This window comes from Oncorhynchus nerka, linkage group LG2, assembly GCF_034236695.1.
Source record: "Oncorhynchus nerka isolate Pitt River linkage group LG2, Oner_Uvic_2.0, whole genome shotgun sequence".
Lineage (NCBI taxonomy): Eukaryota > Metazoa > Chordata > Actinopteri > Salmoniformes > Salmonidae > Oncorhynchus > Oncorhynchus nerka.
In genome coordinates this window covers 47331355-47353754 of record NC_088397.1, presented here as the reverse complement: position 1 = coordinate 47353754, position 22400 = coordinate 47331355, and the positions used below count along the sequence as shown (strand labels likewise).

The 22400-nt window shown below is 45.1% G+C and overlaps 3 protein-coding genes across 7 annotated transcripts in view; 1 reads left to right on the top strand and 2 right to left on the bottom strand.

The window, feature by feature from the left end:
• Positions 1 to 126: 126 nt before the first annotated feature.
• Positions 127 to 6587, top strand: edem1 (ER degradation enhancer, mannosidase alpha-like 1). 2 transcript variants are annotated; one of them, XM_065026974.1, is made up of 12 exons: positions 127 to 762; positions 1654 to 1726; positions 1852 to 1955; positions 2336 to 2507; positions 2775 to 2958; positions 3086 to 3260; positions 3405 to 3525; positions 3691 to 3861; positions 3946 to 4019; positions 4153 to 4249; positions 4579 to 4707; positions 4959 to 6587. In XM_065026974.1, exons 1-12 carry the CDS (start codon positions 299 to 301, stop codon positions 5046 to 5048), a joined length of 1854 nt encoding a protein of 617 aa, XP_064883046.1. In that variant the 5' UTR covers positions 127 to 298; the 3' UTR covers positions 5049 to 6587. The 2 variants fall into 2 exon arrangements, with proteins under 2 accessions (XP_064883046.1, XP_029527698.1); XM_029671838.2 differs by having other exon boundaries at positions 128 to 762; positions 4579 to 4758.
• A 3-nt stretch (positions 6588 to 6590) lies between these two features.
• Positions 6591 to 13621, bottom strand: LOC115136250 (guanine nucleotide-binding protein G(t) subunit alpha-like). The gene is made up of 9 exons (XM_029671851.2): positions 13291 to 13621; positions 9874 to 9916; positions 9624 to 9765; positions 9302 to 9459; positions 8864 to 8992; positions 8557 to 8686; positions 8135 to 8288; positions 7713 to 7919; positions 6591 to 7504 (listed from the first exon to the last, which is right to left on the bottom strand). The coding sequence occupies exons 1-8, from the start codon at positions 13394 to 13396 to the stop codon at positions 7729 to 7731; spliced, it is 1053 nt and encodes a 350-aa protein (XP_029527711.1). The 5' UTR covers positions 13397 to 13621; the 3' UTR covers positions 6591 to 7504; positions 7713 to 7728.
• A 947-nt stretch (positions 13622 to 14568) lies between these two features.
• The window catches only part of sema3fa (sema domain, immunoglobulin domain (Ig), short basic domain, secreted, (semaphorin) 3Fa), an 81397-nt gene continuing 73565 nt past the window's right edge, over positions 14569 to 22400 (bottom strand). For 2 of the 4 annotated variants that reach the window (XM_029671808.2, XM_029671824.2), the window contains 9 exons: positions 21750 to 21819; positions 20491 to 20635; positions 20170 to 20392; positions 19068 to 19156; positions 18743 to 18784; positions 18394 to 18551; positions 18124 to 18191; positions 17747 to 17880; positions 14569 to 17551 (listed from right to left, as the gene is read on the bottom strand). In XM_029671808.2, the coding sequence (XP_029527668.1) occupies positions 17078 to 17551; positions 17747 to 17880; positions 18124 to 18191; positions 18394 to 18551; positions 18743 to 18784; positions 19068 to 19156; positions 20170 to 20392; positions 20491 to 20635; positions 21750 to 21819 (1403 nt within the window). In that variant the 3' untranslated portion in view covers positions 14569 to 17077. Of the gene's footprint in view, positions 17552 to 17746; positions 17881 to 18123; positions 18208 to 18393; positions 18552 to 18742; positions 18785 to 19067; positions 19157 to 20169; positions 20393 to 20490; positions 20636 to 21749; positions 21820 to 22400 lie in introns of all 4 variants that reach the window. The other 2 variants (XM_065026956.1, XM_065026961.1) reach the window with 1 other exon arrangement.

Here is a 22400-nt window from a genome sequence, read left to right as displayed (position 1 = left end):
TTCTATTGGCTCTAAAGTTGTATTGCTTGACATACAGAAAAACGGACATGCATGGTAGCCAATTGCTGAAACGCGCCGGCCCCCTCTTTCTCGATGACGATATGACTGGAGCTCCAATCACACCGGGGAACCGGGGAGGGGCTGGTTTTGTTGACAGGAAGAGTGTGGTGCGCTGTCGACTTTGTCAGCCAGGCTGCCTAGGTGGCTTGTAAGCAACACACAGAAGACAATTCAGCCATCTATTCATCAAAGGATTGTCAAATTGAACTATGGTTTTTAAGACCGATCCAGGGCAAATATGCAATGGAGGTCAATAGTGGTTGCTCTCGTCGTGCTCAGACTCACTGTCAGTTGTCTGCTATGGCTAGCGTTTGGACTGGGACCTAGCTGGGGGTTCAACTTCCCCCTTAATTTCAATTTCAATTTGCACAAAATAGAACTTTTTAAGCAAGACGATGGGGAATCCGCAAAGGCCAATTCCTGGTCACAACGAATACACGGTCATGGAGACGCACAATGCAGGACCTCTTGTGCCAGTAAAGAGGACTCACCTAAGAAGTCTTACCTTAGCCTCTTTGAGGGGGACAGGGACGAGTATGACAGGAGATATAGCTCCTTCCCGGACACACTCAAGATAAAGATGAAAGGCATGGCCAAAGACATGTTCTACTTTGGATATGACAACTACATGAAATATGCCTTTCCTGAGGATGAGCTGAATCCCATAGACTGTCAAGGGAGAGGGCCTGACGTTCTCAACCCGTGAGTCATCTATAGCCGGATAGCTAGGCCTAGAACCAATCTGGTCACACTCACGTGAAATTGATTATTAGGCTACGGGTATGTGTGTGCACGATGACGTGCTGGATTGATTGATGCATTAGGTTGGTAGACTACCCTGTTTTACGAGGTGTGTCCACTCTCCGTTCAACATTTCCATTCTGACTGATGTCTGGTAACTGTGTCTTGTGGTTAGTGTAATTTGCATCGGTCTGTCATGCAGGACTTACTAACAGATCTGGTTAAAAAGTTATGTAAATATCTAAATAAATATAGTTACAGTAAGGCTGGGGGTTCTATTTACCTGGAGACCAGGCAAGGGTTCTATTTAAGCAATATGGCTTTTGGATGTTCTTATGCACGATGCAAAGCAGGGGGCCTGATATAGCCCTTAGCTGTGGTATATTGGCCATATACCACAAACCTCAGAGGTACCTTATTGCTATTATAAACTGGTTACCAACATAATTAGAGCAGTAAAACTACATTTTTTTTGTCATGTGCGTGGTATACGGTCTGATATACCACGGCTGTCAGCCAGTCAGGGCTCGAACCACCCAGTTTATTATTGACTTTATATACCAGGTAGTTTGGATACTGGGTGCTGATTGGCTAAAACAGCATGCAGATGTGTGTATGTGAGACCATATACCACAACGTTTAGCCTTTTCACCTTGACATAAAAGGCACAGCAGGACAAAACTGAATTTTTCTCAAGCTGAAACGGTCAATCCATTTAACTTGTTCAACGTGTGATCAAGTTGAATGTGATCCCATTATGAATGACTTGGTGCTTGCAATATAGCCTACATATACATGCCCTCAGTTATTGTCAAGCCTGTTATCTTTTTCATTGCTTCATTGTTTTTTCAGGTCAAACATCAACATCAATGATGTTTTGGGAAACTATTCCCTGACACTCATTGACACCCTTGACACCTTACTGGTAAGCAGCCTTATTCTGAATTCCTGTTTGATTTATTTTTGTGGGCTTTTAAGGGGAATGGTATTGCTAAAACAGTTTACTGTCAAGGGTATTTTTAATGATCTCAATAATGTCTCTCATTCCAGGTACTGGGGAATGTGTCGGAGTTTCACAGAGCTGTGAAGTTGGTGATAGACACTGTCTCTTTCGACAAGGACTCCACTGTGCAGGTGTTTGAGGCTAACATCAGGTATTACATATGTCATTCCTTTCAAATAGTGACTGAAATGTGTTTGATTAGCTTCGGGTCAAGTTACAGATGGTGAAGGTGGTGCAAACAGATTTACAACCACAGTGGAGTTGCCGCTAGCGTTTCAGTAAACCGCAAAGAACATTTCGTTGTCTTCACGAGTGGCAAAAAAAAGAAAGAAAGAAGCAATACAAGTGTTGTGATTGTAGATGAGGTATTGGTTAGGCATTGTTTAAAAGTAGGGCAATGGTAGCTCTTATCTAGTGGTTGGTAGCAGAGTTCAATGCATTTCTCTGAAGCATATCTAAATGCCTAACCAAGGACTACCTTCTAACATCACTTGGATGGTTGTCTCATTCGTTCATTCTCTGTCCCTCCAGGATCCTGGGTAGCTTGATCTCTGCTCACATCCTCCTGACTGACCCCAAGCATCCCTTCGGCAACGCGGGCCTGGTGGACTATGACAATGAGCTACTGCACCTGGCCCACGACCTGGCAGTACGCCTGCTGCCAGCCTTCGAGAACACCAGCACAGGCATTCCCTACCCCAGGGTAAGAGGAGAGGAGAGCTGCATAGTGGGTTACCTGATATTGCCTGGGTTCATAGCGATTTGACAGTCCTGGTTTTGTAGACGGGAGGGGGGGAATACCAAACAGGGGTGGAGGGAGATCTTAGACCATTAAACAACCACAGAGATCCACTACAGTATGTCTCATTGACATTTACTTCACCTGTTGTTTACAATATATTACGAGTACAACTGAAATTACTGTAATGTTCCTCAGTGACTGGATCGCCCTGTCACTTCATTTCCTCAGGTGAACCTGAAGAGTGGTGTCCCTCCAGACAGCATCAATGAGACTTGCACAGCAGGGGCTGGCTCCCTGCTGGTGGAGTTCGGCATTCTCAGCCGTCTGATTGGCGACTCCACGTTCGAGTGGGTGGCCAGACGGGCTGTCCGAGCCTTGTGGAAACTGAGGAGCAATGAGACGGGCTTGCTAGGTGAGTAGAGATCCGTTTTTCTTTTGGTGTAGTCTTATGTTTGTATGTTGATGTTTGCTTATGCGTAGCAGCGTCTTTCCCTTCTTGTTGCACGTCAAATGGTTACCTCTTCTCTTTGAACTCTCAGGGAACGTGGTGAACATCCAAACGGGACAGTGGGTTAGCAAGCAGAGTGGCCTGGGAGCAGGGATGGACTCGTTCTACGAGTACCTGCTCAAGTCTTACATCCTGTTTGGAGAGAAAGAGGACTACCGGATGTTCCAAGCTTCTTATGAGAGCATCCAGAACCACCTGAGAAGAGGGTCAGTCCTGTGCTTGAATTGACTTGATTTTTTTTGTGTGTGTTGGTATATTGGCGGTGTGTTGTTTAGTGTTGATCTACGCTCTGTGAAGGTAATGTGTATGATGATGTCGTCTGAGAACCTTCTCCCCTGTTGAACCTGCAGGAGGGAGTCATGTAACGAAGGAGAAGGGGACCCTCCTCTCTACGTCAATGTGAACATGTTCAACGGCCAGATCATGAACACCTGGATCGACTCCCTGCAGGCCTTCTTCCCTGGCCTCCTGGTAGACACCTCTCTCTCTGGGAATGGGGAGCTGCGCAGCCCTGCATATGTCCTCAGCCAACATTGTCCCAATAAATGTTGTATGTTCATCCTGACAGTGTTATTACTGTTTGTGATGATGATGTTTTCCCTGTGTTTACCTCTGACCTTGTGTTGTACTCGCCAGGTGTTGAATGGTGATGTGGAGGAGGCCATTTGCCTGCATGCATTCTACTACGCCATCTGGAAGCGCTTCGGGGCCCTACCGGAGAGGTACAACTGGCAGCTACAGGCGCCTGACGTGCTCTTCTACCCCCTGAGGCCAGAACTGGTGGAGTCCACCTATCTCCTGTACCAGGTACCAGTGCTTCACATTAATTTGAAACACAATGTTTGAATGTTATGAGCTGCTCTGAGTGAGCTATTTCATTTCCCCTCCCAGGCAACCAAGAATCCTTTCTATTTACACGTTGGAATGGATATCCTAGAGAGCCTAGAAAAAAATGCCAAAGTCAGGTATGAGTCGGATCTGGGAGGAACACAACTTTAGAGTGTTTTAAGGATGTCTCGTTCTACTGACTTAGGATGTCTCGTTCTACTGACTTGACGTCACACCTGGGTTCCCTAAACGGATGTGTGTATTTGGCAGGTGTGGGTATGCCACTCTCCACCACGTGGTGGACAAGTCCAAAGAGGATCGCATGGAGAGCTTCTTCCTCAGCGAGACCTGCAAATACCTTTACCTGGTATGTGTACCTGTACTGTCTGCAAATACCTTTACCTGGTATGTGTACCTGTACTGTCTGCAAATACCTTTACCTGGTATGTGTACCTGTACTGTCTGCAAATACCTTTACCTGGTATGTGTACCTGTACTGTCTGCAAATACCTTTACCTGGTATGTGTACCTGCACTGTCTGCAAATACCTTTACCTGGTATGTGTACCTGCACTGTCTGCAAATACCTTTACCTGGTATGTGGACCTGCACTGTTGGTCAGAAACTGGAATGGGCTTTTCTAAGCTAATATAACCTGACTTTGCTTCTAGTTAATCCTATTACCCTCTCCTTCCAGCTGTTTGACGATGACAACCCCTTGCACAAATCCGAGAACAAGTACATCTTCACCACGGAGGGCCATGTAGTGCCTATCGACAAGCGTTTTCGGGAGAAGCAGTGGAACGACCTGTCCCCCTGTGAGAAGGTGGTACCAGATCAGGAAACTTCCAATGGGCCTTTCTCTAACAATAGCAACGTAATGACCCTCTGATATATAAATACATATTACTATGACACTGCCTGCAGGATCAAATACCGCAGTTTAAAATATACAGTAATGAATAACGTACATTTCTTTATGCTAAAATATGCGGAGTAAGATTGCTGATAGGTTACTTGTGTATAATCTTTTTTTCTGTACAAATCTTCCGCTCTCCTCTTCTTTCTCTCTTTCAGTGTGACCGGATCCCCGAGGAGCGGAGGTATTCTCTGCCTCTGAAGAGTGTGTACATGAGACAGATCGATCACATGGTGGGACTGTTTTGAGCTCTTGGAGGAGAGGAGGACACTGGTGTGAACGGGTCCCCAGTCAGTAGACTCACTCAGGCACAGCTTGTTGTGCGACTAGGACGGGGGAATAAACCCTTGTCGTCTCACCCCCCCCCACTCAACTCTTCTGCTGCTCAGGACCAAGGTGGACAATACCAACTCTCTAGAACACCTTTGAATTATAATTTTATTTTTTTGCGTTATTGTCTTATAATATGCATCACTTAGTGTACAGAGGGAGACATTTTTTTTTAAAGGAGACTTTAAAAATATATATATATATATATATATATATGTTTTGATTGTGATTCGTCAGGGTTGGTGCCAGTACGACTGGGATTTTTTGTTTCAGGAATAAATGAACCAAGCAATGAGGCATTTAGTGTTTGGGTGTGGGTCTGTAGCTAGGTTTTCTGAACATACAGCTGATCTGTGAAATATTTTTTGGGTTCGGGGAACAGTGCCATCCAGATACAGGTTTGTAGTCCACAGCGTAGTTTTTAATGTGCATTACTCAAAAATAGATCTCACTACACATGGGGACTAGTGCCTCACTGCTTGGGATTTCCAAAGGCCACTTTGGAATGTCAGAGTTCTTATGTTTTCAACTGAGAAGTTTTCAGAGGCCTCCGCTTCGGAGTCATACAGCTTTGAACTTTTTTCCTCCATTCAGTAATATTACGTTTGTGAGGTGAATGTGTGATATATGCATCTCTGACTATCATGCAATGGCCCTTGCAATAGGCAGATGTATGCATGTCATTTTATGTGCCATGACAGTGAGATATAGATTTACACAATCACATGGACAATAGTGCCTTGGGCTTTTTGGTTCATTGTTAATACAGACTTACCTTTACCTGGTATGTATACCTGACATACAGTCTGTCATACCTGTATGTTTGAACAAAGCCATAAAGTGTGTCATGTTTTTAAGGTCGCTGTGTAAGAGTGTCATGTCTCCATTGAACAACAACGATACATTTCTACTCGTAGTATTCCTATTCAAGAAAGGGCTATATCATGTCAGACACTCATGCGGAATATATTTTCTGTTGAGCATGCAGGTTGTACGGCTTTGTTCACGCTCCTGTTAGCTTAGCTCTATATCCAAAGTTTTAGTACGTAGTAATACAGTATGTGTATGTGGAAGCAGATGGTCCTTCCCATCGACAACCATCCCTGAATGCTGCTATCAGAATGTTTTAAGTTCCTGTATGTGGAGAGGAAACTCAGGGATTGACAAATGTCATGTTTCTTTTCTGGGAGTGAACTCTCGATGGTTTTTTGGTTAAAGATGATCTTCTTGACATCTTGTTTTTGCCCTCCATTGTCTTCGAACCGTCTCAGTTATTTTGGTTTTTTGATAAACGAATCAGGACTGAACCATTCTTCTCTTAGGCTGTCTTGAATTTGAACTAATGATTTTCTCCTCTACAGTACTGTTCAGACCGTGTTGTAACAATGGGTTTTCTCTTCATGTCAGAAATCTCTTTTAAAAAAAAATAGTCTGAAATAAATGCAAAGTACAGAACATGACAATATTGAGGTGAATTTATTTAGTAATTAGTTCAGAGGTTAGTTTTCTACAGAAGCTTTAACTTAATTTCTGATTTCACATGAACATTTCATGTTTTATTTCTGTACAGAATGTGGCCCAAAGACTTACAAGGTATTCAAATTAGTATGTGACCAAGCTACATCCATAAAAATACTGCGTCTTTACTACAGTCGCTCATCAGTGAAATAGTTCTAGATGCAAGTTACCCTCAACTTTACAATTCTGTGATGTTTGACATATAAGAATGAATTGGTCCGATTTCATGTCATTGGTCCTCTCCTGTAGCTTGAGGTCTTTCATATTGTGCCCACTATACGTACAGCTCAATATCTGTTCTACACATACAACCCATTTTTGCTGATGAATGGGTTTTGTAACCTGTTGTCACGCAAGTTGAAATATGTCTGCAGGTGACGAGGCCATCTCTTATAGCTTCTTATGCCAGTTACTGGAGCATAGAGATGATACATTGCCTTACACCTATTCAAATGTACTGTCTGGGGGAAGAAGCGCTTTCTGCTGACAGGCGCCGATGTTTCAACTACAGGTTGCATAGCACTGCAATGGAAAAGGAGTTCCTATTCAAGACATTTAACAAAGGACGATAGCTTGACTATGATTGACTTATAACATACATCTGTACAGTATAGATCCTCTTACTTTGACAGTACACCTATTTTCCAGGTCTCAAATGAACTTAAATGTCTTTGGTTATGATGCTGCGTTTTGTATGAATTCATGTGTGTGTGTGTGTGTGTAGTATCATAATTTGTGAATGGCAGCTTCCAGAGACAGTCGCTGTGTTGGTCTCCTTCGTCCGGTCTTCTTGAGGAGATTGTTTCCCGCAGTTTGAAGGGGGAAGGGGATAGGATTCAGAGGGTAAACCAACACCCTGAAACAGAGGAGTGTTTAGTGGAAATCACAGACGGCGTGGGCCATTGGGGGAGAGTGACAGAGAAATGACGTGCTAATTCCTAGTGAGCTATCTTCCGGGTGAACTACGGTTAACTACGGGGCTCTGTGATTCAATGGGCAGAGTACCATCCCAGAGGCAGACAATCTCTCAGTATCATAGTCTAGGCCAGAAGAGTTCCACTCACCTATACGGTGTGGCTCTTAGAAGAGACCACAACTCTTTAGGTTTTCTTTGATGATGATGTCAGTTACGGCGTCAAACACAAACTTGACGTTCTCTGTGTCTGTGGCACAGGTCATGTGTGAGTAGACCTCCTTGATATCTCGCCGCAAGTTCAGGTCCAGGAACTGGAGTTTGATGTAGTTGCCAGCATCCTCATAGGTGTTGGGGCCTACAGGGAATCCCAACAACATTTAGGGAAATAATACCTATATTGTCAAAAGACTCAACAGAAATCAGAGCTGCCTTAGGCTATGGATGACAAACACAGTATGCAATAGTTGAGCTCTGACATGGCTCCTGACATCAAAAGAACATAGAGGGGGAAAAGGGGCGTGTTCCAAAGAGAACATTGCTTGAGTGACAGATCTGCTGTTGTGAGCCCACCGTCGTAGTCGGGGAAGCACATGCTGAGGTGAGCCTTCTTGATCTTCTCGGTGAAGACGTCTTTCTTGTTGAGGAAGAGTACGATGGAGGTGGCAATAAAGTAGCGGTGGTTGCAGATGCTGTTGAACAGGTGGAGACTCTCGTGCATTCGGTTCTTCATGAGGAGAGAACCGCATTCAGAAAAAGAGGGACAAATGGATTGCGTTGCATGAAACACGCCTATGAAACAAATTTCTGAGAGAAACAAATCTGTCCGAGAGCTCACAAAAGCTCATTTGACCACGACACTACTACTACCACTACTACTACAGTGCCACAGTCACTACCTCAATCTACCCTCTTTGATCGTGGCGTCTCTTCACTTCGTTCCAACAGTGGCTCCTTCAATCTAGCGTCTACAATGTGACGATAATGTATCTCACCACTTCGTCATCCTCCACCAGCACCATGTCGTAGGCGCTCAGAGCAGCGATGAAGATAATACAGGTCACTCCCTCAAAGCAGTGGATCCATTTCTTCCTCTCTGAGCGCTGGCCGCCCACGTCAAACATCCTGCAGGAGAGAGAGAGGGAGCGCTTGCAGATGTCACTGTGATGCTCGCCAATGTTATTACAATGTTATTGTCACCTGAGCTCATTGGATTACTTAAAGAGAAATGTTGCTTTTCAGTGTTTTGGGGATTCTGATCAATGGGGATTAACGCAGACTTCGTTGTGTTTCCAGCCTCACCTGAAGTTGAGGTCTTTTAAGCCGAACTGGGTCTCTATGATACCAGTGGTCTTTACTCTTGATCGCAACATGTCCTGCTCAGTGGGGATGTATCCAGGCTGGACCAGCCTCTCCAAGTCATTCAGATAGCTAGGTGGGACACAGAGAAAGGAACAACCTCCTTCCTTCGCCTGGTTCATCAACACACTAATATAGGATTAACGATGTATCTATATAAAAGTCTAGCAAGAGGTCCAAAGCTCTTAGGGCTAGTCTCCCAGATACAGAGCCAGGCCCTGGACTAAAAAGCATTCTCAATGGAGATTCTCAATTTGAAAGAGCTTTTTAGTCTTAGAAAACCAGTCCTTTGTTTATGTGGATATGATGGTAATGGTTTCATAGGGATGGGGGGAAAGGGAACAGGGATGGGGTCGGTCCAGTCCAGGAGAGTAAACCTACTATCCAGCAGAGTCGTTAAGCTGGTACTCAGAGGCCCTGTCGTAGCATGCCTGGATACCAGTGTCCTTCCACAGCCGGATGATGATGTCAGACAGCTCTTTGGGCATGGAACCCTCCTCAATGGTGTCTGCCAGGTGCATGAGCTTCCTGGAATCGTCCTACAGACACACACAAGCACCAAAAACACACATCATGCTCACTGTACTCAGTTTGTCAAAGGGTTTTATGTCAAATCCCAAACCATATGATGCCTGGCTTGGGTATGTTATATAATCCACCTGTCTGAACAGTGTACTGTAGACAGTCGGTGTTCAGTAGCTACCTGCTGAGCGGTGTCACCGTAGCCGATGTTGAGTTGAGTCATGCCCTTTACAATCGCCATGATGGACTGAAGGGTATTGCTGTAGATGATGGTGACAAACTCCATGGACTCTTCAAGAGAGTAACCATCTTGATGGATAATTCTGTTGCGAGAAGACAAGCAGCCACAGATAAAGTTGACGTTTGATCTTTGAGACACCAATATGTTTTATGACATATTGCACTGGGTACAATAGTGTCACCAGACTCACTTCATCTGTTTGACGATTGTGCTCTTTCCTGATTCTCCAGCACCTGTACAGAAGTGGGTGGGGGTGGGGTTAGTGACACGCAATACAATTATTTAGATCTCAGGTATGTATATAGAAATGGCAGCCTGTGGTAAGAGACAGTGATCTACTGCATGGTGAGGTTTTGGGAGTGTGTCGATCAGTCTGTATGTAGGAACCAAAGATGACCACTGGGCCGCAGTGTTAGACTATTTTAGACCTGGAGTGACAGGTCCCAAAGTGTACTCCCTTCTTCCATTTCACTTTCCCCCTTTCTTTTCCTCTCCTACTATTCCCTCCGTTTTCTTTCCTGTCCTGTTATGGTCCCCTCCGTTGAATCGGTGTGTGCCCTGACCCACAGATGATCCACACAAGGGCACCAAGCTCATTACACCTCTCCTAAGCCCCTCCAAAGCTGATGGCAGGAAGAACCTTGTCACGGAGATATAGTATGACTCACTCTCCTGCTGCGCCCTCTATAGCCATCATGGTTATTATTTGTCCCTGCCGATCATCTATGAACGTTTGAACGTCTTGAAAAATGATCAGGCCTTAATGGCCACATGTTCTCTTAAATCTCCACTCGGTACAGCCAGAAGACGACTGGCCACCCCTCAAGTCCTGATTCATCTCTAGTTTTCTTCCTAGGTTCCTGCCTTCTAGGGAGTTTCTCCTAGCCACTGTGCTTCTGCATCTGCATTGCTTGCTCTTTGCAGGGCCAGTGAGAAACACTCACTACTTTACTTTCTATTAGAGTTTCTATGAGTTGTGGAGGCCCCTCAGGGACAGTGTCAATGTGACAACTGGGCGCAGAGTCCTATACATGCCGAATGTTGTTATGACAGCAGCACCACCTGGAATCTGCATGTGTTCCACTTGCTCATGACATGGCTACTACACCTCAGGGATTTACAATCCATGTTGTGGCCCTAATCAAGTTTCTGATGACATGAACGTGCTCCCTCCCACTGCCTCTCTCTCCCACTCTCATCCTTTAGGTCCTTCAATGGAAATGAACGGGTTTTGTATGCTAAGCATCGTTATTTCTGTGTAGTCTCCACTCTCTCGTTCTGTAACTTCCGACGAGAGCCGGGCTGGCGTGTCTTCGTGTCAATGATCTCACCAGTTCGACGGCTCCAATTCTCCGAAATATCCACTATGAGTTTTTTTTTTTTTTTTGCTATCGCAGGTTAACACTTGATCTGATTGAATCTAGGCCTTAGTTCAGTATTGGTGCAGGGTGTTATGTTGAGGGTGGACGTTGGGGTCAGTAGCGCTATAATAGGTTTGCCTTGGGGGTAATTAGGCTGTAGGGCATGTGTGTGTGCAGTAGTGTGAGGTTAAATCTTCTGTAATGCAACAGTTGTTGTTTTAGGATTACCGGGAGATTGAGGTGATTAATTACCAAAGTGTTTAGAACAATAGTGTGACAGCCAGGGGTGGATAAGCTAGGCCTCTGGCCTTGACATAGAAACCGATGCTTAGTCCCACCAATGTTGCTGGTGCAAAATCTAGTGCCTCTGAATATCAGCAGTTTCAGTCAATTATTTTTAGCAAATGTCTACAAGAGGGTAAATGTATTTGGCATAGTAATCCTATTATCGGTGACATTTCCCTTGATTCATCCCCAATAAAGACAAAATCATGAAAAAGAATCTGTGTAATTATCTCTTCAATGAAAATAGTGTTTGCAAGTCTGGTAAAGTTTAAATTATAATCCAACTTGGTTTAGGACTAAGACCATCCTTAGAACCAACTTGGTCTCAGAGCATTTCTTATTATTCTGTGTGTAAATCCGAGACACTCCATTTATTATGATTTGTTACGCTTCGTATTGTATATATTAATTTGTGAATGTCCATTGCCCATTTAGTATGATATATTAAGAATTACTATTCATATAATATCTTACAAATTTGCAAAACTTATTATATATTACGAATTCTAGCTAGGTGGCTAGGTAGCTAATGTTAGCTAGCTTGCTAACGTTAGCTAGGCTAGGGGTTAGGGTTAAGTTTGGGAGTTCAGTTAAAGCTTAAGGCTTAAGGTTAGGGTTAGTGGAAGAGTTAGCTAACAGTAGCTAAAAAGTAGTAAGCAGTTGAAAAGTTGCTAAATAGCTAAAATTATACATGATGAGATTTGAACTCGCAACATTTGGTTTGCTGGAAGTTCGCATTATACGCTCACCTGTCCACCCCAACCAACCAGCTTGCTTTTGTTTTTGTCTTAACCATCTGTCTTATGTAACCATACCAAACGTAACTTATCATACTAATTTGAGTGTCCCGGATTTGCATTTACTATGTTACGTCTAGTCTATGAGACCAGGTTGTTGGAACTGTTATACTGGGTGATTAATGATGAATGATATAATACCAAGAGCCAAGATAACATTGTCTCTGTCTACACATCTGAATTATTCAACACTACCGGACTTACGAAAATTGCAATTGGCTCAGAACAGGGCAGCATGGCTAGCCCTTGGATGTACACAGAGAGCTAATATGAATAATTTGCATGTCAATCTCTCCTGGCTCAAGGTGGAAGAGAGATCGACTTCATCACTACTTGTATTTATGAGAGGCATGTTGAATGCACTGACCTGTCTATTTGAACTACTGGCGCACAGCTCGGACACCCATGTGTACCCCACAAGACATGTCACAAGATGTCTCGTCACAGTCCCCAAGTCCAAAACAGACCATGGAAGGCGTACAGTACTACAGTAACTCATGCAAGCAGTAAAATTTGATTTAAAAACAGATAAAAAAACACCTTATGGAACAGCGGGGACTGTGAAGCAACACAAACATAGGCACAGCCACGTGCATACACACACACACACACACGTACACATGAATCTTGTACCGTGGGTATGTGGTAGTGGTGGAATAGGGGCCTGAGGGCACACAGTGCATTGTGAAATATGTGAATGTATTGCAATGTTTTTTTTCAATTGTATAAACTGTTTTCATTTTGCTGGACCCCAGGAAGGCAGCAGCTAATGGGGAACCATAATAAATACAAATAAAAAATACCACAGACTTTATCTTCTCATCTCTGTCAAAGCTAAACGGCAGAGAAAACAACTATATCTATCCCCATCCACAGTATATTCTACTCATCAATATAAACATGGGATTATACGCTTAGGGTCAAAAGGTTGCTTTTCACAAAATGTTCACATTTCTATTACACATGCTATGGAAACAATAGACCTTTGACCAGATAAGATACAAGCCAATCACTGGACAGTCATATAGGGCCTTAGAGTCTACACATCATACACTGTGTATAGTCTGGAGGATACCAGGTCATGATGAGACACCCCATAGAACACCCTCAACCCAGGCCATTCCCCAGAGCAGAGGGCAAGAGGACCAGACATGCAGATGTTACCCAGCAGCAGCAGCTTGACTGTCCTGGCGTCCTTCTCTGCATCCTCCTTGAGTTTCTTCTCCAGCTCTTTGGAGTGCTTGTCCTCTGCACTCGCTCCGGCCCCCATCCTCACACGCCGGCTTCGGCCCTGTAGTGCTCAAAACCAAACCACGGGGGGAGAAACGGGGGAAAAGGGTCCTAGCTGATCGTCTAGAGGGCCGAACGGGCGCCGTCAAATACGCAGCTGGCACGTCAACTGCTTCCAAGGAACGCGGGAGAGGCGAATGATGGCGTGTTTTCGAGTCTTAGGGAAGATTTTGGGCATCCTCTGTCCACCTGATCAGCGATGGCCAATGGGGCACAAGGACAGGAGACTCCTGGGGCAGGGGGAAAGGGAGCGGGAGGCCGGGGGGTACATGGGCGTAGGAGTGACCTAACCTTTTGTTAGGTTGAGGTTTAGGGGGACTTTGCTGTGCTCAGCGGAAGATGCACATCGGCTCAAGTGCTTATCTGTCTACTCTGTCCTCAGCTGCCTTGATAAGAGTGAGGGAGGTAGAAAGACATCTATTGACCCACTGGCCTGTGTTTCAGGAGTAAAAGGCCGCAGTAAGTAGTGGGTGAGGTAGAAAGAGGGAACCAGGTGTACAGTTGATCAGTGTGGTTCATGAAGCATGTTCAATGACGCATGTTATCACTTGTTTATGAGAAGCTCACCTATAGCTCCTATCGTCTATAGAAACACTAGTCTGGTCTATAGCAGGGCAGGGGTAGTTACTGCTGTGTTCACTGTCCTACCCTTTAGAGGCTCATTGTATTTCAGCTGTGCCTTTCATGCCAGGGCTGACATCACCGTTTAGTGAAAGACTACAGGGACTCTACAACATACAATAGTCAGCTCACGCTTGTGGAACACATTGAGGATACTGTATATTCTCCATTGAGGTGTGGGATCTCTAAGGTACTTACGGGGCTTTTACAGTCTCACCTGACAGATCGCATTGACCTCAATCTGAAGACGGCAACAGATCCTAATCCTCACTGTGTCCTCTGAGCGACGGAGGGAGGGAGAGAGAGAGAGAGAGAGAGAGAGAAAGAGAGAGACACCTACTCATCCATTCTCACTCAACTCCACCACTCAGTTTTGGTAGTTGAAAGAACCACTACCGTCAAAGCACAAACCAATTAGGGTTCAGTTGACACACTAAAAGGGGTAAGGCCAGGGTACGAGACCCAAAACCTGTCTATGTTCCCTAACTGTATATAGATATCTGTGCACCATATGAATATCAAAAAAGGATCTGTTTTTATCAAATATAGAGCTTTAATTTTTTTTAGTCAGCAACATCAATGAGAAAGGAGAAAGGATAGAGTAATTTACACAAGTCATTACAATAACATCAACTGTGCTTTATGTTATATGAACAGATTTTTCCTCATTAACCCATACCAAACAATAACCAAATATGCATATATTTAAAATATGCAAATCAATTGTACCTTTTTGGAGGGAGAGATAAAGAAAGAGAGAGGCGAGAGGGAAAGAGAGTGAGAAAGAGAGAGGAGGAGAGAGAAAGAGAGTGAGAGACATAGGGGCCTACACTGAGTTGGCAAAACATTAAGAACACCTGCTCTTTACATGACATAGACTGACCAGGTGAAAGCTTTGATCCCTTATTGATATCACCTGTTAAATCCACTTCAATCAGTGCAGATGAAGGGGAGGAGACAGGTTAAAGAAGGGTTTTAATCGAATTGAGCCTGTTGTGAGGGCAAAAGGGGGTGGGGTGTAACTCAATATTAGGAAGGTGTTCTCCTGTGTTTTTAAAATTCCATCACTAGGGTATGAGTCTATCTGCCTTTCCTTGCACTGACATTATTCCCATGTTCCCGCAACAAGAGAGACATCCACTGACATCCGCAGCAACATATAGCTTGTTGAACTAGTAGCTTGTTGAACTAGTATCACAAACAGGACATTATACTACATTTCATGCGCACAATGAAAAGCCACCGTCCCAAAGAGTTTGGCGTGTGTTTTCAAGAGCTGATCATTCTAGTGATTGTAGCTATATACATGGAGACGTTCAGCGATACACGCATGTGGCACCTTTCCAGGCAGAATGCCATCAACACCGGCTGATCAGAGAAGTTGCTTAAATTATTTAGTGGGAGTTATGTAACGTTTACCTTCTGTGGGGGCTGGATAACAGCTCAGAGAAACCTACGGTGTCCCTCTCCAACCAGTCAAACTACAACTCTGAAAACAGTCTTCATGCACTTTCGCTTTCGTGACTTACATGGGCTAACCGTTGTCGTACGTCACTCCTACGCGATGCTAGTCCCTCAACTGACAAATCAGTGCGGGCTGAATCGTCGCGCTTGTTGATTTAGGACGATGTGGACTAACGGTACATTACTAAGAGAGCTGTGATATTAAACTACATGGGACGATTGGAGGAGTTGAGAAATGTTAAGTACATTTCCTATGAAACAACTGAACCCATAAGGAGACCGGGAAATGGCTGGAATGCAAACCAGTATATTTACGGCTTAGTTTGGAAACTCAGAGAATGGGATCAGATTCAACAAGAAGTGAAAAAGTTCTCTATCTCTTGTCATAACTGTGCATAATCAAATTGGCACAAATGATTTAGCTGCCTGCTTGACGTTTTAATCTCAATTGAACAATGGTGTACAAAGAGAAGGCAATGCTATTTAAATCCCATAACAACAAACAATTCCCCCAAAAAACAAAACAGCTTATTCTAACCATCATGGCCTCAAGGGTACAACATTGAGTGTTATATTTACAGATACTCTACACAAACAGCCCACATCAACTAGTTCTGGAGGAGACTGGGAATATGAATGCAAATGTAACACATGGGATAGACAGAAAGCCATATTGGACCACATGGCCCAAGAAGAGTGGAACACAGGGGATTTGGGGTTGAGGGGATTTGGGGTCACCCCAGGGTCAGTTGTTTCACCCCAGGGTCAGTTCAGCAGACAAGGAGGGCGTTATTTCCCACCAGACTTTTCACTCTAGTGTCTCTCTATGGCCGTGGGACCAACTCGAAGCTGCAGTCTCCTACGGTCAATTTCCTCGTCTCTCTGCGTGTCCAATGAAATGCTATGAAGTGTCATCCTTATAGTCCATTGGCTGTGGGAATTAATTGTCCATCATGGCTTTGGGGGAGGTTCCGGGTCATCACTCCATCAGTGATCTGACTCGTCCCACCTCAAAGACTACATACTGCCAGCAGTCAAATGGACCCAACATGGAGCCAACATACCAAAACCTTTCTGAAGGTATTCCTCTGAGTCCAAACAGCTGGAGGTATTTACACCTTCAAATGTCCTTTCAGCGTTTCTCCGCGCTCCCTCCAAAAGACAGAACACAAAGATCTTTGCCATATAATAACACAATTTGTAATAAACAACGACACTAACAACGATAATAGCATCATAATAACAATCGTATTTGCACAGATCTACCTATTCACAAAAAAAAGCCTCGTTTTTCTATTTAAGTACAAAGAAATCCACAGAATCTTACTATGTACAACCTACAATAAATACTGTGTATCTTTTTTTTTTTTTTTAACAGTTAAGAAGAATCTGTTCGTTGCTTACTATTTTTGCTATTTGTAGTGGTTTCTCTTTCTGGTTGCTTTTGAATGCTTTCAATTGAAGTCTTTCCCATTTTCGGAGGGCTGTGCAGAGAGGGAGAGAGCGGAGGGGACAAGGGACTGGGTGTCATGGCGTAGGGGGTTAGTGTGCGGCATGTGGTGTAAGTCCAGGGGCCTCATGTCTCCGCTAGGTTGGTGTGCTCATCTTTGTCGTCCTCGTGCTTATCCTCATCGTTGTGATGCCGGCGGTTGCGGGGCTTCTTCTGCTCTTTCAGCTCCTTGAGTCCCCGGGCCTTGCTGATGGCCAGTATGGGGTCCCCCGGACTGCCCTCTCCCAGCTGCCAGTAGTCCTGACAGTACTGGTTGATCAGACCCATCTCCGGCTGGCTCAGGATGGTCAGCAGGTCCTTGTACTGACCCGCGCTGGGGGTCCAGGCGCTGGACTGGAGGGGTGGCAGGGCCGGGTTGCCCGTCTCCACCAGGACACTGTTGACCGTGCGGCTGGACAGGACCACCAGCTGCAGCTTGACCAGCGTGTGTTTGAAGTTCTTCTCTGTGGACGTGCACTGGTAGACGCCGCTGTCGGACGACTGGAGGGAACGCAGCAGCAGACCTTGCTCTGTTTTCACAGTCCGGCCCTCAGAGCGGATCTAAGAGCAGGGAGAGCGAGACGCCATTCATTTATCATTGCACTCATTTAGCAACCCCCCCCCCCCCACAAACAGCAGGCCATATTGTTCAATGACTAAGGAGTCCCTCTGATTGTCGACCTATCCTTTCGATGTCAAGCAGTAGAAGACCCAATACAGTACATAGCTGCAGTGGGATGAGAGTTCCCGACTCACCTCTTTCTTCCTGTCGCTGTTCTCCCTCTGCAGGTGCCATTTGAGAGAGACATGAGGGGACCTGGCCTGACACTCCAGGAACGTAGTGCTGCCCTCCACCCCATACTGCACCGTCTCCAGCGTGTTCTTATTGGCTGCGGCAAAGCATCGTCACAAGCATTATTCAAACACGTTTGAGGCGTCATTTCTCATTTCTCAACGTCTCTTTACTGCAACCGACCAAATCGGTCGACTATTCCTCGGCAGAAATGTCAACCGCACCCACGTTCCGTGAGTCACATACGACACTAGTGTGTACCGCTCCTGTCACAGTGGACATTTCGGCACCGTTTGAGTGTCTATTTTGGGGGTACGTTAGAGTGTTCTTGTCAGCTCACCGTTAGAGTTATAGCCTCTGCACTGGCGGATTGGGTTGCCATACTTTACATCCTGTCGACGGCTGCGCCTAGAGGGGTCAGATCAACATTCGCCAAATAAAAAGAGGTTAACTACGCTACGTTCCACAAACTGAAAATGTGCAGTGAATGAAATAAAAATCGGACAAATGAAACAGTACAGCCATGATGGAAAACATTATATCGGTAAGGGTTGTCGTTCCCGACAGACGAGCAACAGACAAAGACAAAACGCACTCTCTTGGAACTCACCTCTTCTGCGAGGCGGAGTAGCGGGTACAGGACTTGCCGTCCCAGGCGCAGTAAGGGTCCCGGGCCAGGCAGCAGTCAGCACACGCCTCCCCGTACACGTCACAGCGATGGAGGGCCAGGTGGGTCACACCCAACACTGAACCCACGTACAGCTGTTGCTGTAGGGAGAAAGAGACGGAGAGACAGAGAGTGAGAGAGGAAGAGAGACCAAGTGGGGAAATGTTGCGTCATCCAGACGTTGGCATTCACTTTTTACACTCTGCATTGATTCATGGGATATTGTATGGGAAGACACAATTCTGAAATTGTGCGCACTGAACCATCAGACCGTGGACATGTATCAGCTTACCCTTTTGGATGAAATCTTCATGGTGGTTATGGGAGTTGGCACCTGAAACGTAAAAGATAGCAGCAGATCTTTATATGAGCAGAATGGAAGTTGGAAAGGTGTTCCCACACAATAAATGTTTCTCATCTGAGGAATACTCCAGAGACTATGGATGAAAATAGCTACATCTGGTGCAATGGCATGTCAAATGAACAAAGAAATAAATAGACAAAAATAGAAAGATACTGAGAGAGAGAGAGAGAGAGAGAGAGAGAGAGAGAGAGAGAGAGAGAGAGAGAGAGAGAGAGAGAGAGAGAGAGAGAGAGAGAGAGAGAGAGAGACTCACCCTGAACACTTCCACCTCCTCCAGGACCAGTTCTTCAGTCTGCAGGTCGTCTCTGGGCAGGACAATCACCTTCTGAACCGTCCCCCTGTCTGAATACAATGACAAAATACCCTAAAGATCAAGGACTGAGTTTGGGAAATCCTTTGCTAAATGACCAAAAAGTACATGTATATGTGAAAATGAACATACCAAAATTAAGTGCAAAGCACACTGGGTAATATTATTGGCCTTGTTTCAGGGCGGAGCTCATTAGAATAATAATCAACATGCTTTTCAGTTGTTTATTTTTACATATACATTTATATTTAGTTGATTTAGCAGACACTCTTATCACACTATAGTCCTATCAGACTTCTAATACCAATGCAGGGTGAAAGGGAGACACAAAATGCAAACCACTAAAAAAATGGTATATATATATAAGTATTTTGTATTTTGAAAATACAAAATACAGTATTTTGAAAATACCAAATATCAAAATACATTGGAGTGTATCCCAATGTAATTCAAATGACAAAATACGAATTTCAAATAAATGTAACAGAAATACTGCCCATCTCTGCCAAGAGGAGTGATCAGGTTAACCTCTAATCTAGTCCTCTCTGGCCTGCTCCCTCCCTCACACATCCTCTACTCATATCCACATCCCTCCAAAACATTTGTCCATATAAGGTCAAATGCCATGAGGATAATAGAAGGATCCCCCTCGTCTTGTACAGTGTTCGACAAACAGGATCCATTCATCACCAGGCTGAACACTGTAGTCAGCAGCCCCAGGGGTTCCCAGCTCCCACCCTCAGATCCACATGATTTATGGCCATAGGGAGAGGCTGTGTGAAGTACTGCCAGACGATGACCAGGGTAGTTCTACCGTACATTCCCAAAACAATTACAGTAACTCAAATTACAGTAACTCAAATTACAGTAACTCTCCCGTCTGTAAAGATAGTAGGCTATATGTTTTCTAACAAAATCCTAACCACAATAGGTTCCCCAGAGCGTAGATTGTTTTAGATCTCTGAATCTAATCACAGATGTGAAAACACACATACAATAACAAGTCTATCAAATCAACCAACAGGCGGGCGCTCAGAGCACTGACCTGTCCCCAGGAATAGGACCTCGTAGCTCCCATCGGCAGCGGCCACCTGGTCCACGGTGATGGTGGTGAACTCATAGTCCACGTTGTTCCGGACCACCAGGGGGCGCTTGTGTATTGGGTATACAGCGTGGTACATGGTGGGGTGGTTCCGCATGAAGTTAATCACCTCGTCTGGGTAATCCTTAGTGGACTTCATGTTGGGGGTGAACGTACCTCCGGGACACTGGGTTTAGAAAGAGGGCAGAACCAGCCATGTTAAATGTATTATTTAATTGAATTTACATATGTGTGTGTGTGTGTCACCCTCTGCATGTCACTCACCGTCCCAGGCCGAGGGTAAGGGATCTTCCCAGTGTAGGCCACCCACTGGTAGTTGGGCCCCTCCTTGTGAGCATAGGGTCCATTGAAGACTTGACGGATGTCAGCCATGGAGTAGACACACACTGCTGAGCCCTTAAACACTGACCTGCAGGGTGAAGGGATGAGGAGGGTCAGAAACACCAAAGGGGACAGACAGCTTTAAGGAGACATGAGATTACTACTCACTCTGCGAGCAATTAGCTACATTCTCCCGCTCATAGAATCAACTCGCATCCCAACTCAGAGACACGAAAGCAGGCGTACTCCAACATTACGATGCCGCGCGAACACTCTCCGCCACAGACAGGCTGTCTGACACACTGGCATGCAAACACCCACACACAGCCAAGCTAATCATCTCTGCTGTGCTGTGGTGGGTGTACATTATATTAGTATCTTCCGTCGAGGGCCCTATCATTAGCACTACAGTAGTTCTGATCAACTGGGCTTTAAGGGGGGGGTGATTATTGCGAGTTAGTATTGAGGCCTTGGGTGAGTCAGGGAAACATATACAGTACATTAAAAAGTGGATGGCTTGAGCCCTGAATGCTGATTGGCTGACAGGCGTGGTATATCAGACCGTATATCACAGGTATGACAGAACATGTATTTTTACTGCTCTAATTACATTGGTAACTAGTTTATAATGGCAATAAGGCGCCTAAGAACAGCCCTTAGACGTGGTATATTGCCCTATATACCACATCCCCTCGTGCCTTATTGCTTAGGTATCTCACAGAAGCCAACGCAGACACACATACAGTACAGCCGTGTTTATTATGACTGGGCGTGGGTGTGAGAGCGAACTCTCCGTGTGTGCATCCTCCACTCAAAATCTCCCGCTGTATATGCTGGGGCAGGAGCCGCGAGCCGATTCCTTGACTCCTAATGCTGTGCTGCTGACTGATGACTTGTTATCAAAGCCCAGCTATGTGGGAACACAGGTCAAGTCTCTCACTGGAGAACCCCTTCCCGACCGACTTCCTCCTCTGCCTTTTTAGTGTGCAGAGCAGACTGTGTGGAATAGGCTTTTTCAATAACAGGCCGTGTTACAGAGGCGCCTTTGGGCACGATGAATATTGATGGGAGACGGGAAACCACGGGAGGAAACCCCCCCCAAAAAAAAACATCTATTCTACACGTCCTTTAATGGAGACAGATACTTGTGGAAATGCGATTTAATTAAGGGGGGACACAGAGGCACACAGTCCGTGACTCACCCTGAAACTGAGAACACGCCATAGATGACAGGATTCTTGGTGTCCTGAGTTGGCTGGATGAACACGTCCCCTGTTAGACAAAGCGAGAATTACACATTACCAAAAGTGGCACTGCAAAATGTCTTACCCTCTCACTGTACAATAACAGTATGAAGGACTCTGGTAATCTGAGATAAACATTGAAGGATGGAGTCTATTCTCTTCTCTCTCTCTTAGTTAACCCGGAGGCTCTATTATTCCACCTGGGATTCATGAGCAACCAGATCTAATTCAAAGCGTGACATACGGACAGTTACTACTTCCTGGACAGGAGGCGGGTTCAAGGGGAAGCCCTGTTTGGATTGGACAGCACAGCAGTGGTTAGTGAAGTCAGCAGGCTTTCCGGCCACTGTGGGGTCCTGAATCAGAACGCTCCCAGAGCAGACCCCAATTCCTGGGTCTCAGAGGGGGAAGGTAAGAAATGGAGATCTGTGGGGTAACAAGGCTTTAATGGAAGCCATATGCTTCCCATGATCCTCAGAGCTGTGGTAATTGGACCCTGTATCCTCCAATGATTTAATGAGCGAGAAGTGAAAGGAAAAACAATAAAAAAATGGGGAACATTTAAATCAATTTAGAGTCGACTACCTCAGTTGAGAAGTGTAACACTTC